The sequence below is a fragment of the Amblyomma mixtum genome, chromosome 10, assembly GCF_055824585.1.
Source record: "Amblyomma mixtum isolate Tamu chromosome 10, ASM5582458v1, whole genome shotgun sequence".
NCBI classification, from domain to species: domain Eukaryota; kingdom Metazoa; phylum Arthropoda; class Arachnida; order Ixodida; family Ixodidae; genus Amblyomma; species Amblyomma mixtum.
Window position 1 is genome coordinate 173,223,907 of NC_143021.1, and position 14,337 is coordinate 173,238,243.

The 14,337-nt window shown below is 48.6% G+C and overlaps 2 protein-coding genes and 1 long non-coding RNA gene across 3 annotated transcripts in view; all 3 read left to right on the plus strand.

The window, feature by feature from the left end:
* LOC149327750 (calcium-activated chloride channel regulator 1-like) overlaps positions 1–14,337 on the plus strand; it is an 884,343-nt gene that overhangs the window by 670,058 nt on the left and 199,948 nt on the right. Inside the window, exon 14 of the mRNA XM_089564962.1 lies at positions 2,909–3,052. Within this exon, the coding sequence (XP_089421088.1) occupies positions 2,909–3,052 (144 nt within the window). The remainder of the gene's footprint in view (positions 1–2,908; positions 3,053–14,337) is intronic.
* Positions 5,555–7,853, plus strand: LOC149327763 (uncharacterized). The gene is made up of 3 exons (XR_016286357.1): positions 5,555–5,704; positions 7,137–7,289; positions 7,776–7,853. It is a non-coding gene; the product is annotated as an uncharacterized LOC149327763 (long non-coding RNA).
* Positions 7,991–9,279, plus strand: LOC149327764 (uncharacterized). The gene is made up of 2 exons (XM_089563492.1): positions 7,991–7,994; positions 8,156–9,279. The coding sequence occupies exons 1-2, from the start codon at positions 7,991–7,993 to the stop codon at positions 9,277–9,279; spliced, it is 1,128 nt and encodes a 375-aa protein (XP_089419618.1).

Genomic DNA, 14,337 nt, shown 5'->3' on the forward strand with positions numbered 1-14,337 from the left:
ACAGGTGGCGAAGAGAACGGAGGGGCGCGCCGCGGCGGCGCCGAGGTGTGGCTCACGCGAAGCGCGGTGTTGACGAGCCTAGTGAAGCTTTTCGCTTCAAAAATGTACTTGTGCGCGCCGACTGCTCAAAACTGGCTCTGGCGCAGCCGCAGGAAGGGTCGGCTCGCAGCGCCCTCTCGCGGACATCAGCGGTGGTGCAGCGCAGAAAAAAAATGCTTTGTTCTCTCGGCGCCTGCTCAGGCCGTAAGGAGAGAGCGAGAAAGCGCGCGCGTCGAGACCGGCCGTGAGACGGGCTACGAACTCGGCTCGTCGGGGAACGGCGGCCTCTTGCCACGGCTCGCCGCGCTCTCACCACTAGAGGCGCTGCATATACAGTATAAAATACCAGCTTTCGCAACCTACCAGGCCTAACCAAAGCTAAGCCCCCGCCAATTTTTTCTTGAGTCGCTCAGCAATGGTAATCAACAAATGAATAGGATATCACGTGCTGCACAACCGGGTGACTTGATGATGAAAACGATGCGATAGTGTGCACAAAGTTGAAACTCCCGGGTCCTCCCGGCGTCAGGCGGTTTATCGACAACGGACATTCTATACACTGTGAACAAAAATATACCCAAAAGGGAGTAAAAATGGTGGCACCACCCTTTTTACTCCATTTGTGGAAACATTTACTCCATGAGTGGTGAGTAAAAAGGTGGACTGTCCTCCATTTTACTCCCATGAGGAATAATGGAGTAAAAATGAGGATTTACCAGCATTTACTCCAGTCTAGAAAGGGAGTTCATTGTGCCAAATATTCCACCAGTGCCGAAATGGAGTAAAAAAAACGCCATTGTGTGCAATCCGCCCCGCCATCTAGCGTCTCGTCTGCTTCTGGTCAGTTGTTGGATAATGGCGGTGAGTGACGACCGCTTGGCTACCATCGTCGCTGAATCTCTGCTGACTTCTGCTCCTTCACGGGCGCCTGCCGCGGTACAAGATATCGACTTGTCGCCGTTTTCCGCTACAGTACGTTGCATAATTGAATTGCTCCTGTGAAGCCTCCAGTGTTCTAACAATACCTGACTTTCCTTTGTTTGTGTCGCCCCCGCTTAGGCCTAATTCTCACAGGCTTTTTTCAGTGTAGTTCTCGCAGTGTGTTGCAGTGTGTTCTCGCAGTGTGTTATGTCTTGCATGAACATGGAACTGTGATAAAACATAGTGTCGACGCTGATCTCTTGATTGAGCTCATGAGGCCACATTTCTCCTCAGCTATGTTTAAAATCCAAGCCTTACTGAAGTGAATATGAAAGCAAACACTGCCATTCCAAACTACCATCAGGTGCATTTTCACCTTTTCTGCTCTGGTTTTGGGTCAAATATAGCGTGGTGCATGACCGTGAAAACTACCCAGCGTCTTCTTTTCAGTTTTGAATTACTGATTATAATGTTACATCAATTTATCTGCGAACATGGCCAATGAAACGAGCTGGTACAGCAAAAGGAGACGACAAGAGGACGACTCCTGCCGCGTACGCCGTCGTTGGGCTAGCAGACGGCGGAAAGAATACGTGACGCGGAGTTAGGGCAGCGCAGTTTCCCAAGTTGGGTTGCCGGCGGCCCGCAGAGCTACTGCCCGTTTCCGCCGCTGTCACTGCTGTAAGAATGAGCCTAAATGAAAATAAATAAACATGACGTCATTTTTGGGCTCCATCTCTGTGGGTAGTAAAACATTTACTCCCTTTTCACTCCAAAATAACTTCCTTTATACTCCAGAATAACTCCTTTATATGATAATAATAATAATCTTTATTCAGCATAATCTGAACATACAAAGAAACGGAAGCGCCGAAGCAACAGGTGGGCTTGTGTGGCGACAACCGGCAGCTGCGGAAATCTTCGCGCTACATCAGAGCTCCATCAGAGGCAAAAGAAAATTAAAAGATGTAAACATGAAGAACACAAAAATTTTGGCACGGAAAGAATGAAAAAGCACTGATAAGGTTTTAGTACATGTTAAAGATTCTCTAACGCTTGAACAGCAACAGGCAGTTTTTTGCGGGTGGTTAAAGAAAATAAATCATCCGGTAATTCATTAAAGATAGCTGGCACGAAATATTTTCTAGTTGCTTTGCCATAGTGAGTGCGCACTCTCTGTTTATGATAGCGAGGAACATGTCTCAACGGTACCGGTTTCGTATTTATGTGTCTGTATGCGCTATTCCAAAAATATTTCAAAAATATTTAAAAATATAAGGGAGTAAATAAAAAACACCATACATATGGACTAAAAAAACCTCCTTTTGGGTGTGCGTTAGAGGACAAGCCATTTACTCCCTTTTGGGTGTTTTTTTGCTAACAGTGTAGCGTGCAGCACATTTCACAGCACCACCCACCAAAGGAGCAGAACCTGGCGCCACTGCAAGGTGGCAGTGCGTGCTCCTGACGACAGACCCCCCCCCTCCCCCTACTTCCGTTCATGCAATGGTGATGAACGCCGTCTATGAGCGACTGGCGGTACTTTCGTTCGCTGGGCACTGCCGGTTTGCGGAAGAGCGTGCTCCCTCGCTCGCCTCCCCTCGGTTACGCTTCCAACGGCGACGCGGCCCAACCCCTAAGAAAACGGTCACCGCAATTTTCTTCAAAAGTCGGTTAATTTTTTTCTCTTTTCCTACCTTATAATAGCTCCCTGTTCCTTCATCATCGCCTTCTAGTTACGATTACAACACTGCGAGCAATCGATACATGCCATCGTCAACATTTCCTCATCGTTCCCAAAAATGACGTATTCTTTCCAGTCCTTTCAGTGCTTTGATGATTAAATTTTCGGAAGTTCGTTCTGGAGCCTATAAGGGGATGTTTTGTTTTCAGGCCTCTGTGACATCTTTCATCGCTCTCTAAATTAACGGCAGCCCTTTATCCACAGTGAACATTTCGGTGCCGCTGAAGAAAGCCTACCACGTTGCTGACCTGCTGGTGACCGACACGAAGCCGGGGCAGTGGACGAGCGACATTCCGCGCTCCGAGGGAGGAATGCCCTGCCCGATGTTCCAGCGATACGTCGACGCCGGTGAGAGCGACGGGGTGCTCGTTTTTGCACATCTAAATATTTCTTCGGTCAAACAACTTATGCCAGGTATAACACCTCTGGGGATGATTGTATAATGTGATTCTTGGTTGCAACTGCGCGAAGGTACGACGCCTAAAGAAAGATGCTCAGCCTAGCGTAAATTTCCAACTTAATTTCTAGAAGGTGATGGGTGTTACGAGTCGTGGTAGCAGCATCCCACCGCTGCCACCAGTTGTTGCGGCTCAGGTAGCATGGTCGGGTCGGAGACGAGGTTACGGGAAAGACAAGAAGAAGACCTTTATACAAGTAAATTTACATTATATACAACAGCAACTGAGAGAACGTCTCAGTAAGAGAGTGTCGATAACAAGGAGCTTGATGACGAGAAGCTACATGACGATGAGCTCGATGGTCAGGAGCTACTCGGCCGTACTCGGCGCCGAGTTTTATAGCTTGCGAGTATGTTTTTGCAGGCTAGTTGGTGCCTAAGCATTGTGGGTTTTTTTGCGCAAAAGACACGACACCTTTCCAACGCTCTGAGCAAGTCCTGCCTGCATTTGGTAGGACGCAGCTTTGACATCCAGTTACAGCGCCTTTCGAGCGCAGGCTGCCAGACGGCCTTGCTGGCATCAACTGCCGAGAACCTGCTGAAGAAACCAGCCAGCATACCCGATCAAATTGACCGGAAGAAAGTGGCTGTTATTCCGTACATTCACGGAATCTCGCATAATATTAAGAAGATCGGTGCTAGGGCTGGTGTTAGAGTGGTTTTTAACGCTCCTGAAAAACTCTCCAGGATTTGCAGGAGAGTGAATGCGGAGGATGCGGCCGTCGCTTGTTCGAAGCGGCACCAGCAGCGATTCGTGGCCTGTAAAAAGAGCGTTGTGTACTCGATACCACTTGCCTGTGGTAAGCAGTACATTGGCCAAACTGGCAGGTGCCTTAATGAAAGGCTGAGGGAGCACGCAAGAGATGTCAAGAACAAGTCAGGTAGCAAAATGATTGACCATATTCGAAATTGCCGCAACTGCACTCCCGCGCTCGAAAAAACTTCAGTACTGCGCCGGTGCAGGACACAACTTGGAAGAGAGATAATTGAGGCCAATGAGATAGGAAAATCGGGTAACTCGTGTGTCAGTAATCCATCAATTTTGCTCTCAAAAAAAGAAATCAGTTATCTTGCGCAGAATTAGAGCTCGAAACATGCATTCACTCGTGCGATGGTGGGATCTGTGCTGATCTGATATATATGTATGCGAAGTCTTTTCTATCCCTTTTCGTGTTTGATAAGAGCAGCTGCTGTATTTAAGCAAATGTTATGTCAATAAACACCTGAGTTGTTAGTAAGCGCTTGTCCTGTCTACCTCGTTTCTTCTGTGTCGTGTCTTTTGCGCAAAAAAACCCACAATGAGTTTTATAGCGTTTCCTTTCCCTGGACTCGCTAGATGGGGGCTGCGCCTGCCGACGAAGGAGTGTCCAGAAAAGTTCACGGTGGCACCCATCACACTCTCTCTCATTAGGGAACACACCCCCGTCACGTGTTGAGATGGAGAGGATGCCGTCTACGTCGCGCAGACACCGGAATGTCGGAGAGCGGCGTTCCCGCGCTTTTCATGTGGTCGCACGTGCAGGGTCCAGGCAACGTGCAAGTCCACGCGGTGCAGGAGAAACGCTCGCTGTAAGCTTCTTCCTGTAAGGCGGGTGCTGCTGTCAAACTTGATGACTTGACTCAGCTGGCCTCCAGGCCCCTCGGAATGTCAAGTACTGCCGACCTTGGCAGCTAACTTCTTTCTGTAGAGGAGGGTGCACTGCAGAGCTGCGCGGGGTGGATTACTGACGCCGCTTCAGTGGCTAATCCAGGCGTTGACCCCGCGTGCGTTTCGTGACTCGTCGGCACTCCACTGCAACCGCGCCGATTTTTCCTCACGACGAAGGCGAAACGTAACATGGGGTTGCACTGTAGCGTTGTCATTTGGGAGTGCAACCTAATCACCACCTGCCATTTCAGAGAAGCTCAAGTGAGCATAACGAAAAACTAAAAACTCAAAAACGGATGTTATTTGCAAGAACTACAGCGTGATCACAGATTAACGAAAATAAAATTATATCAACCGGGACAAGTATATTCTCGCTATGGCATGACGAAACCAAGGGATTCGGGGTATTTTTATTTACATTTAATATGTGGTGTTGATCAACGGATAATAATTCGCAACTTTCACAGACGGTAGCGACGCCATGCGGCAACCGTCGTAACCCTCCATCAGGGGATGCCCGCGGTACAGTGTACTGTACCCGCAGCGTCCGCGGCCAGTTGACATCGGTGGTGTGGTGCGTTTGCGTTGTGTTTGGCTTCAGATCATTTTTGCGGCGGCTTTTCTCACCTCACGCAGCTCACCTCACGCAGTGGCATTCTTTTGGCACATTATTTGCTCACTATGAGCAAGAAGTTAAAAAGTAATAAAATGTGCTGTGTGCCGCAGTGCACGAAGCGTGCAGTCAAAGGCGAGGTAAGCCTGCACTCATTTCCCTGTGACGATCGAGCGAAAAAGGAGTGGACAGTGAAACTTCGCATCGGGAAGCCTGTCACGAAAACGATGATGGTGTGCAGCGCGCACTTCGTGCCCGAGGATTTCTTCTGGGGTACAACTGGTAAGTGAATATTTTGTCTTTCCGTTGTACTTGCGTCTCTTCACGAGGGACACACGCCAGCACAACTTATTATTCTTTGTTCGGCGATAGATTGACTGGGGAACATTTTTCTTGTTGGGAACCTTGTGTGCTCTTTGATAGCTCTCTTTTACTGTCTGATCAACATCAATGTTCGCGCTGCCGGCTCTGATAAAACGGCAGACCACCTCAAAGTCGCGGTTAGCATTCATGCTTTGGAATCGTTTTGGGCTTCCTGCCAGAAAAAGCACGCTGCCTAAAGCAGGCCTTCGTGGAGTGCCAGGATAAATTTTGACCACTTCACATTTTTAACACCCACTAAAATATCTCTTCGCTAGTGTTTTTCTGCATTTGGCCTGTATCAAAATGCAGCCGCAGTGACTGGCGTCAAGTCCATCAACTTTTGTACGGCACTCGAGCGTCAAAGCTACGGAGCTGGGACAAAAAATGTTATTGTACCACTAGACTGTAGAGTTATTACGAAGATCATTGAATTTTGGGAGGCCTTTTGCCGCGATGCTTGAGAAGGCGGAATATAAAAAGTGAGGGGGAGTACAAACGCGTGTAGTGATGTCCAACAATGCCTTGGAAAAAAATCAAATTGTGTGGTTGCTTACTTGCTTTGCAGGAATTGACTAGCTATGCAAGTGTGAGCATGTTCCCCAGTATGATTTCCGTTTAATCTTTGCAGCTTCGTGCTGTCTTCACTGAGTGTGAGTGGGCTTGGCAGAGACAAGCGGCTACGTCTATGCGACTGATTAGGCATATTTTGTTAATTACCGATTTAATTATTCACTTTGCGCTGCACATTAGCTCTTGAGTATTCATGAAGCAATTCCCTATTTTTTCTGCCCCTTGCTCTACAGTGTCATTCAGCATGCATCAGAACTGGCTGCACATGACTGTAAATTGGATTAGGATTCAATGAATACAGTTTTCAAGAGTGTGATTACATCATGCCGCACTAAAATGATTAAGAACATAATTGTTAAATCTCAGCTACTTAGATATATAGCCATGACCATTATCTAGATCTTGTTGAGCCCAAAACGCACTCAGTGATGGCAGCATTCATGTGACCATTGCCATCATTTCTTTTGTGAAGCTGTGAGATTAAAAGGAGTCACTGTGTATATACTTATTTACTTATCAAGACTGTCTAAGGTACAATCACAATCCTGTAGTAGTAATTCTTGGTACTACAAAAATCTGTCAGACTTGCTCATTGCAACTAAGCACAGATTTATGGTATTCATTTTCTTACTTTCCCCTCATTAGATTTAATTGGTTTTGTCCTTGATTCTGGCATATATTAATCATTGTTATGTGTCCCTGTTGACTGCATAAAGAATGTGTTCCTCCAAATGACGGCATGAGAAATATGTTACTAACAACGTGATCTCATATTGTCAAGCACCAGAAGTTTGGAGACCAGCCCGGAGGCAACTGAAGAAGACTGCAGTGCCATCACAGCGTCTGCCTGTGAGGAGCCTTGAGAACAAAGATCCAGCAAGAAAACAGGCATCGGCTGAAAGAGCTATGCGAGCATCGGCAAGAAGAGCAGCAAGTAAGCCACTTTATGCAAAATCTGCAATTGACAAACTGCCATAAAACGGTTATGAAGTGAAATGATAACTTCAGAAGGGTTGAGAATTGGGCAAGTTGGTACGAATTCATACTGCTGTGGCACCACGAGGACAGGGACGGAGACGGAGTGACGACAACACAAGTGCTCTAGCACTTGTGTTGTGGTCACTCCGTCTCCGTCCTTGTCTTCGTGGTACCACAGTAGTATGAAATAACTACTTTTACACCGATGCGATATGATGCTTTTTATTTGCTAAGTGCATGAAAACAGCGTTCTAAATTTTGTTGCCAGATGTTCCTTGGCATTTTGTAAATTATCGTTTTCTGGAAAGTGGGCAGCATTTTTTTTCCCTGAGCCACTAATTATTTCGACCAGATCTGAATCCGGCAAGCTGTGAATCCATTCTCATTTTTTGCTAGCAAGACAAGTAAACTTGAGTTACATATCTCATTATGTTTCTTTCAGGACTCCATGCTGTCAATCCACTTGCAAGCACTTCTTCCTCATCACTACAGAATAATTCAGAAAGTACAAGCCTAGCCTGTGTGAGTTTGAGTTCAACTTCATGTGGTAAAGTTTACAAAGCTCAGTATGGCCTGCTTCATAACTGGTTACATCAGGCAAATCAGTTCAACACTCAAACGAGTTGAACTGTGCCTAAAAACTATCAAATTCTCAAAATGTGTAACTTTGGCATGACTGTTCTATGAGGTGTGTAAGTATTCATTACTTACAAACATTACACGAAGTTATTCGAAACATTTGCAGTGTTTAATTCTGTATTGAGTTTTGTATTATATTCATTGAAAAAAAAAGGCATTTTCTATGGCCTTTTTTCTCTACAGTTTGTCAGTCCATTATCTGTCTGTATTATCAGGAAACACCGGAGTGCGAAAGCAGTGCCAACAAGGACACGGAGCGTACAAGGAAAAATGACGCTGCTGAGGCCCTTCTTCTACTTGATGCCCACCCGATAGAGATTGAAGGCCTGGACAGCGCTGCAGTCGAGACCCTCCGGCAGTTCGACAAGAGCCAGACTGCTTCTGTACACAAGGCTGTGCAGGTTGATCCAAGCACAGCACCTAGCACCAGCACCACTCTCATTGACATGTTTCATCGCGATGCTTGTGTGAAAGCCTTCACAGGTGTAGAGAATATGAAGCTTCTGATGTTTATTGCTGATTCTGTGGCTGATATTGACAAACTGAAAACAGAAAGAAGTGTACTAGAAAGAGTCACTATAGTGCTTGTTCGCCTGAAAACCTTTCTGTCCTTCAGGTGCTTAGCCACATTATTTGCAGTGTCTGAGGCGACAGTGCACCGCTATTTTTATGGCACCATACACCCCTTGGCAGCTGTCCTGGAAGCAGCTATCCCTTGGCCAAGCAAGGCCGAAGTGCAACAGAATCAGCCTCAATGCTTTGTGGCATACAAGGATGTCAGGATTGTGCTTGACTGCACAGAAGTTGAGGTGGAAAAGTCCCACTGTGTGTCCTGCCGCATTCCGACATATTCGCACTACAAAGGTGTTCACACAATGAAAGTTTTGATTGGTGTATCACCAGGTGCACTCATCACTTTTTTGAGCGACTCATTTGGAGGCCGTGCCTCTGATAAAGCATGTGTGGAGGACACAGATATTTTGCGCAGACTAGACCCTTTCAAAGATGATGTGATGGTGGACAAGGGGTTCAACATCGACAGTACATGTGCTGCCTTGGGGATTGGTGTTGTGCAGCCTCCATTCCTGCGGAAGAAGGCACAGTTTTCACCAGATGAAGCAGCGAAAACTCTGCAAATTGCTCGGGCACGTGTACATGTTGAAAGGGCAATTCAACGTCTGAAGCTGTTTAAAATGCTGAAAGGCCCGTTGCCCTGGGAAATGCTGGCCGTTGTTGATGAGGCAATGATTATTATAGCAGGAATTGTTAATTTGTCTGCACCTGCGCTCGCAGACAAAATATTTTAGGGGTCTTTGTGATTCATATGAGCATACAGACAGTGGTGCGGGTAGGTTGTGGCTGAATAATTTCAGTCATTTGCTCACGTCTGAACAATAGGTTGGTTTTTTAACGTCCCAAAACGACTCAGGCTATGAGAGATGCCACAGTGAAGGGCTCCGGAAATTTCGGCAACCTGGAGTTCTTTAACGTGCATTGACATCGCACAGCACACGGGCCTCTAGAATTTTTCCTCCATTAAAATTCGACCGCCGCAGCTGGGATCAAACCCGCGTCTTTCGGGTCAGTAGCCGAGCACCATAACCACTGAGCCACCATGGCGGCTGAACAATAAACGCATGGAATATTTTGTTATATTTTTGTGTAAGTAACCACAGGTACATTGTGTATTACATTGTCACAGTCTGGTAAGAACATGCATAGAGAAAGATATAGGAAATGTCTTTCAGATATCACAGCCTATCAGAAAAATGTATTTGAAGGTGCAGATCTTGTGTGACCACTCCTAGCACTACCACTCCTAGCACTAGCCTTGTAGTTCATGTGGCGACTGCAGCACCAGCCTCCTTTGGAAGGCCTTAAGGGACTTTGTTTTCGACAATGCCAGAGACAATATAAATGCAAACATTGATAAAAACTACAATAAAACATGCCAAGTGAACAAAAAATGAGCAAAATTTCCAGTCAGTGGTCATAACTCTTTACAAAACGAATTAGTTCTGCTGCATGGCCTTCTAGCAGGAGGGAGGGGTCATATTTTAGCTGCTGGATTCTGACTTGGCTATTTAACTGGTAAATTCGAATCGATGTATAGCTAAAAAGTGTGAACTCTGTTACGTTCTGACTTCTTCCGTTTTTTTTCTCTGAAAGTGCTCTCATGCTGATGCTGTTGCAATATTCAAGTGTACCGCTGCCAAACATGTGCAGGGTGCGCCCGCCTCGTTGAGCCTTCTCAGTGGCTTTTTACACCCAACATCCTCATGTTAAATAAACATATTGTGTAGTAAACTAGCTAAATGGGTGAAGCAAGCAGATCTCGTTATTACCTTTGTACACCAGGAGCAATTCTGTAAGCCTCACTTTGTCAGAGTGCGAACAGAATCGCAGAGATTGGAGACATGCAGGGGAATATAATTGACATCGAGAGGAATGGTGCCATGCTGTCTTTTGCCTTCATTAAAAATCTCATTGTGGCATCTCCAATTTTTTCTCCTCTTTTCCGGAGCCCTCCACTACGGCGTCTCTCATAGCCTTTGTCGCTTTGGGACGTTAAACCCCATGAACCAATCCAAACCTCTTTTATGTGCATGTAATCGTACAATTTGGTGAACCAGTTTACGTGTGAAAGTACCCAGGACCATTTCATCCTGGTCCTGTGTGAGAACTAATTGCTTCCATCTTCATAGTATCTTTTTTTTAAGTATGCACAGATTTTGTGGCATTTCAGGCGAGCATGCTGTTTCTGCTTTATCAGTATGTGGGTATTAGGAGAACATTGCCTGACAAATGACAGGGTTGTGTTGTTTGTTTTGGGTGTTCATTACATCACTGATGACCACAATGCATACATTTTTTGCTTGTTTATTCCTTCTGTAATGACGAAGAAGTGCCCGCGCGGCAGCGGGACTGCTCTCGGCGAGCGCGTGCCTCCTGTTGGTGCTGTTGGAACCGCTGACTGTCAGTGAACGCCGTTCCGCGCTTATTGCTTTGTGCCGTGCTGTGTTTTGTGTCCGAGAAACCCATTACAAGTGGTGGAGGTGGACTCTGATCCCGTCCTGGAGCTGAGAAACGGCACCGTTACCACCCAAACGCCTAGAGACACAGCACCGCTGCCACTGCCGCCGCCATCGGTACCGCCCGCACCTGTTATCTGCGCTGGCATGCCTCGGCAGCGGGACCCAGCTGTCTTCAGCGGCACCGGCGACAATGATGTGGAAGATTGGCTGGCGTCTTACGAGCGGGTAAGCACGCACAACCGCTGGGACGATACCATGAAGCTCAATAACGTCATATTCTACCTCGCTGACGTCGCCAACCTCTGTTTCCGCAACCATGAAGCGGACATCACCAACTGGTTGGCTTTCAAAACGAACTTCGCGGAGGTATTTGGCCGTCCTGGTGCGCGCAATCTCCGTGCTGAACAGCGCTTGCGAGAGCGAGCGCAGCTGCCGGGTGAGACGTTCACGAGCTACGTGGAAGACGACGTAGACCTGTGCAAGCGCGTGGACTCTGAAATGTCTGAGGCCGACAAAATCAGGTACATTATGAAAGGCATCGACGAGGACGCCTTTCAAATGCTTCTTGCCAGGCAGTCTGACACCGTTGCCTCCGTCATCAGCTTGTGCCAGAGCTACGAGGGACTCCGCAAGCAACGCGTCCTCGCTCGTCGCCCTGTACGACAGGCTGAGGTACTATCCGTTGATGTTGTGGTCGCTGGAGAGCCCCAGTTCATGCAGGAAGTGAAACGGTTCATCCGTGAAGAAGTTGCACGTCAACTCGCGCTCATGCATGGGGCTCCAGCTCCGTCACCAGCACTTCCGCCGGCCTTTCAGCAGACCATCCAGGCACAGGTCGCAGACGCCCTGCAGATCGCGGATGCCGTGCCACCCATCCCTCAACAGGCAGTGGCTGCCCCGCTTACCTACGCCGCCGTCCTGTCCCGCCCGGCTCCTCATCCCTCGGGGAATTTTTCCGACGCCACAGCAGCTCCGCCGCCTTTAGCACCGCGACCTGTTCGGTCGTATCGGGTTCCCGCCCCACCATCATTGCCGCACACGGCGCCGGCCCCCCTTCCCTACGGTTGGCCATGGCGCACTCGCGACAGCAGGCCCATTTGTTTTGCCTGTGGCATTGCCGGACATGTCGCCCGCTACTGACGCCGTCATACCTATTCGCCTACTGACGTCATGACGCCATCAGCATACGGACCCTACACGCAGCACTACCGCATGCAGCCTAGTTCGCCAACATCTTTGTTCAGAACTGACGACCAGTCCGCAACGCCGCACCGCTCCCATTTTCCGCGGCGCCGTTCCATCTCCCCGGTGCGCCGCCGCGTCAGCCCCACCGAAGCGGAAAACTAGTGAGCGCAGTTCCCGAGGCAAGAGCTGCGCCTTCGGCGAACTTTACAAGGCCTCTGACGTCCCCCGCCAATGTCGTTGATGTAGTAGTAGATGGTGTTGTGACGTGTGCATTGATTGACACCGGAGCAGCCATATCAGTTAAGGACGCGAAATTTTGCCGCCGAATCAAGAAAGTTCTGACGCCATTCCCTGACATTTTGCTCCGTACTGCTGACGCCCAGCAAATTCAGCCGCTTGCACTGCACGAGTTGCTATTCAAGACGTCATCTACGCAATTTAGTTCTTGGTACTGTCCTCCTGCTCGCATGACGTCATTCTTGGGTGGGACTTTGTCGGAACACTCTGCTGTCGTCGACTGCGCCCGTGCTGAAGTCACACTCTCTGTCCTACCCGACGACTCCAGAGCTGAAACATCCGAGTATCCGGACAAGCTTCTTCTTTCTCATGATGTCGAACTGCCTGCTTCCTCGTCCGTTGTAGTCTCCCTGTCCTGTGTCTCTCCAGCCGACCAACCCGACACACCTGTTCTCTTTACTCCCTCGGAATTGTTCGTTCGCCGCAGAAACCTACCGCTTCCCTTCGCTGTTCTCACGGTGACTTCCGGAAGAGCAACCATGCTCATCAGCAATCATCTACCCTCTCCTTTAACTCTGCTTCGTGGTGAATGCGTTGGCTGCGTAGCATCGGCTGAACTCCTACAAGTCGTCGACGACGTCGAGGCCGCTTCTACACCATCGGTCGATGCTCTCACCTTGACTCCCCCGTCACGCCGACCCCCCTCTGATGTCTTGTACAGTGCCATTGATTGAGACCTTCATTCGACGTGCCGTGACCAGCTGTTCGCCCTTTTGTGCGAATTTAGTTCATCTTTTGATGCGTGCCAATCTCCACTCGGCCGTGCTTCCGCGGTTACACATACCATCGATACTGGCACCCATCCTCCTCTGCGCCATCGACCATATCGCGTGTCAGCTCCGGAGCGTCGAGTCATCACCGAGCAAGTGGACGACATGTTAGAGCGCGGGATTATACAGCCCTCGAAGAGCCCATGGTCTACCCCGGTCGTTCTCGTTCGAAAGAAAGACGGCTCTATCCGATTTTGCGTGGATTACCGACGGCTGAACACTGTAACTCGGAAAGACGTTTATCCTCTGCCACGCATAGATGACGCCCTCGATTGCCTGCAAGGGGCAGAATTCTTTTCGTCGCTCGATCTGAGATCTGGTTATTGGCAAATACCTATGGCCGAAGATGACCGCGAAAAAACAGCCTTCGTCACGCCTGATGGGTTATATGAGTTTAACCTGATGCCTTTGGGCTTTGCAATACCCCTGCGACATTCGAAAGAATGATGGATAACGTTCTGCGTGGCCTCCGCTGGAAGACGTGCCTCTGCTCTTGACGACGTCGTCGTGTTTTCGGCCGACTTCTCGACTCATCTGACTCGTTTGCGCCAAGTGCTGACTTGCCTCAGCACCGCAGGGCTGCAATTAAATTTGAAAAAATGCCATTTCGGAGCTCGCCAACTGACCATCCTCGGCCATGTCGTCTCAAAAGAGGGCATCCTTCCGGATCCCACAAAACTTCGTGCGGTTGCCGAGTTTCTGAAGCCGTCCACGCCCAAAGAACTGCGCAGTTTCATCGGCCTATGCTCATATTTTCGGCGCTTCATCCGGAATTTCGCCACCATCATTTCTCCTTTGACGCGACTTCAAGCCCAAAGTTCCTTGTCGTCTTGGTGCTCCAGCTGTGATGAAGCTTTCGCTACAATGCGCCGGCTCCTTACTTCACCACCAATACTTCGCCATTACGACCCGAACGCTCCAACGGAGATCCACACGGATGCTAGTGGCATCGGCATCGGCGCTGTGCTTGCACAACGGAAGCCTGGATTTCATGAATATGTTGCCGCCTATGCCAGCCGCACGTTGTCCAAAGCCGAGATCAATTACTCCGTGTCCGAAAAAGAATGTTTGGCCATTT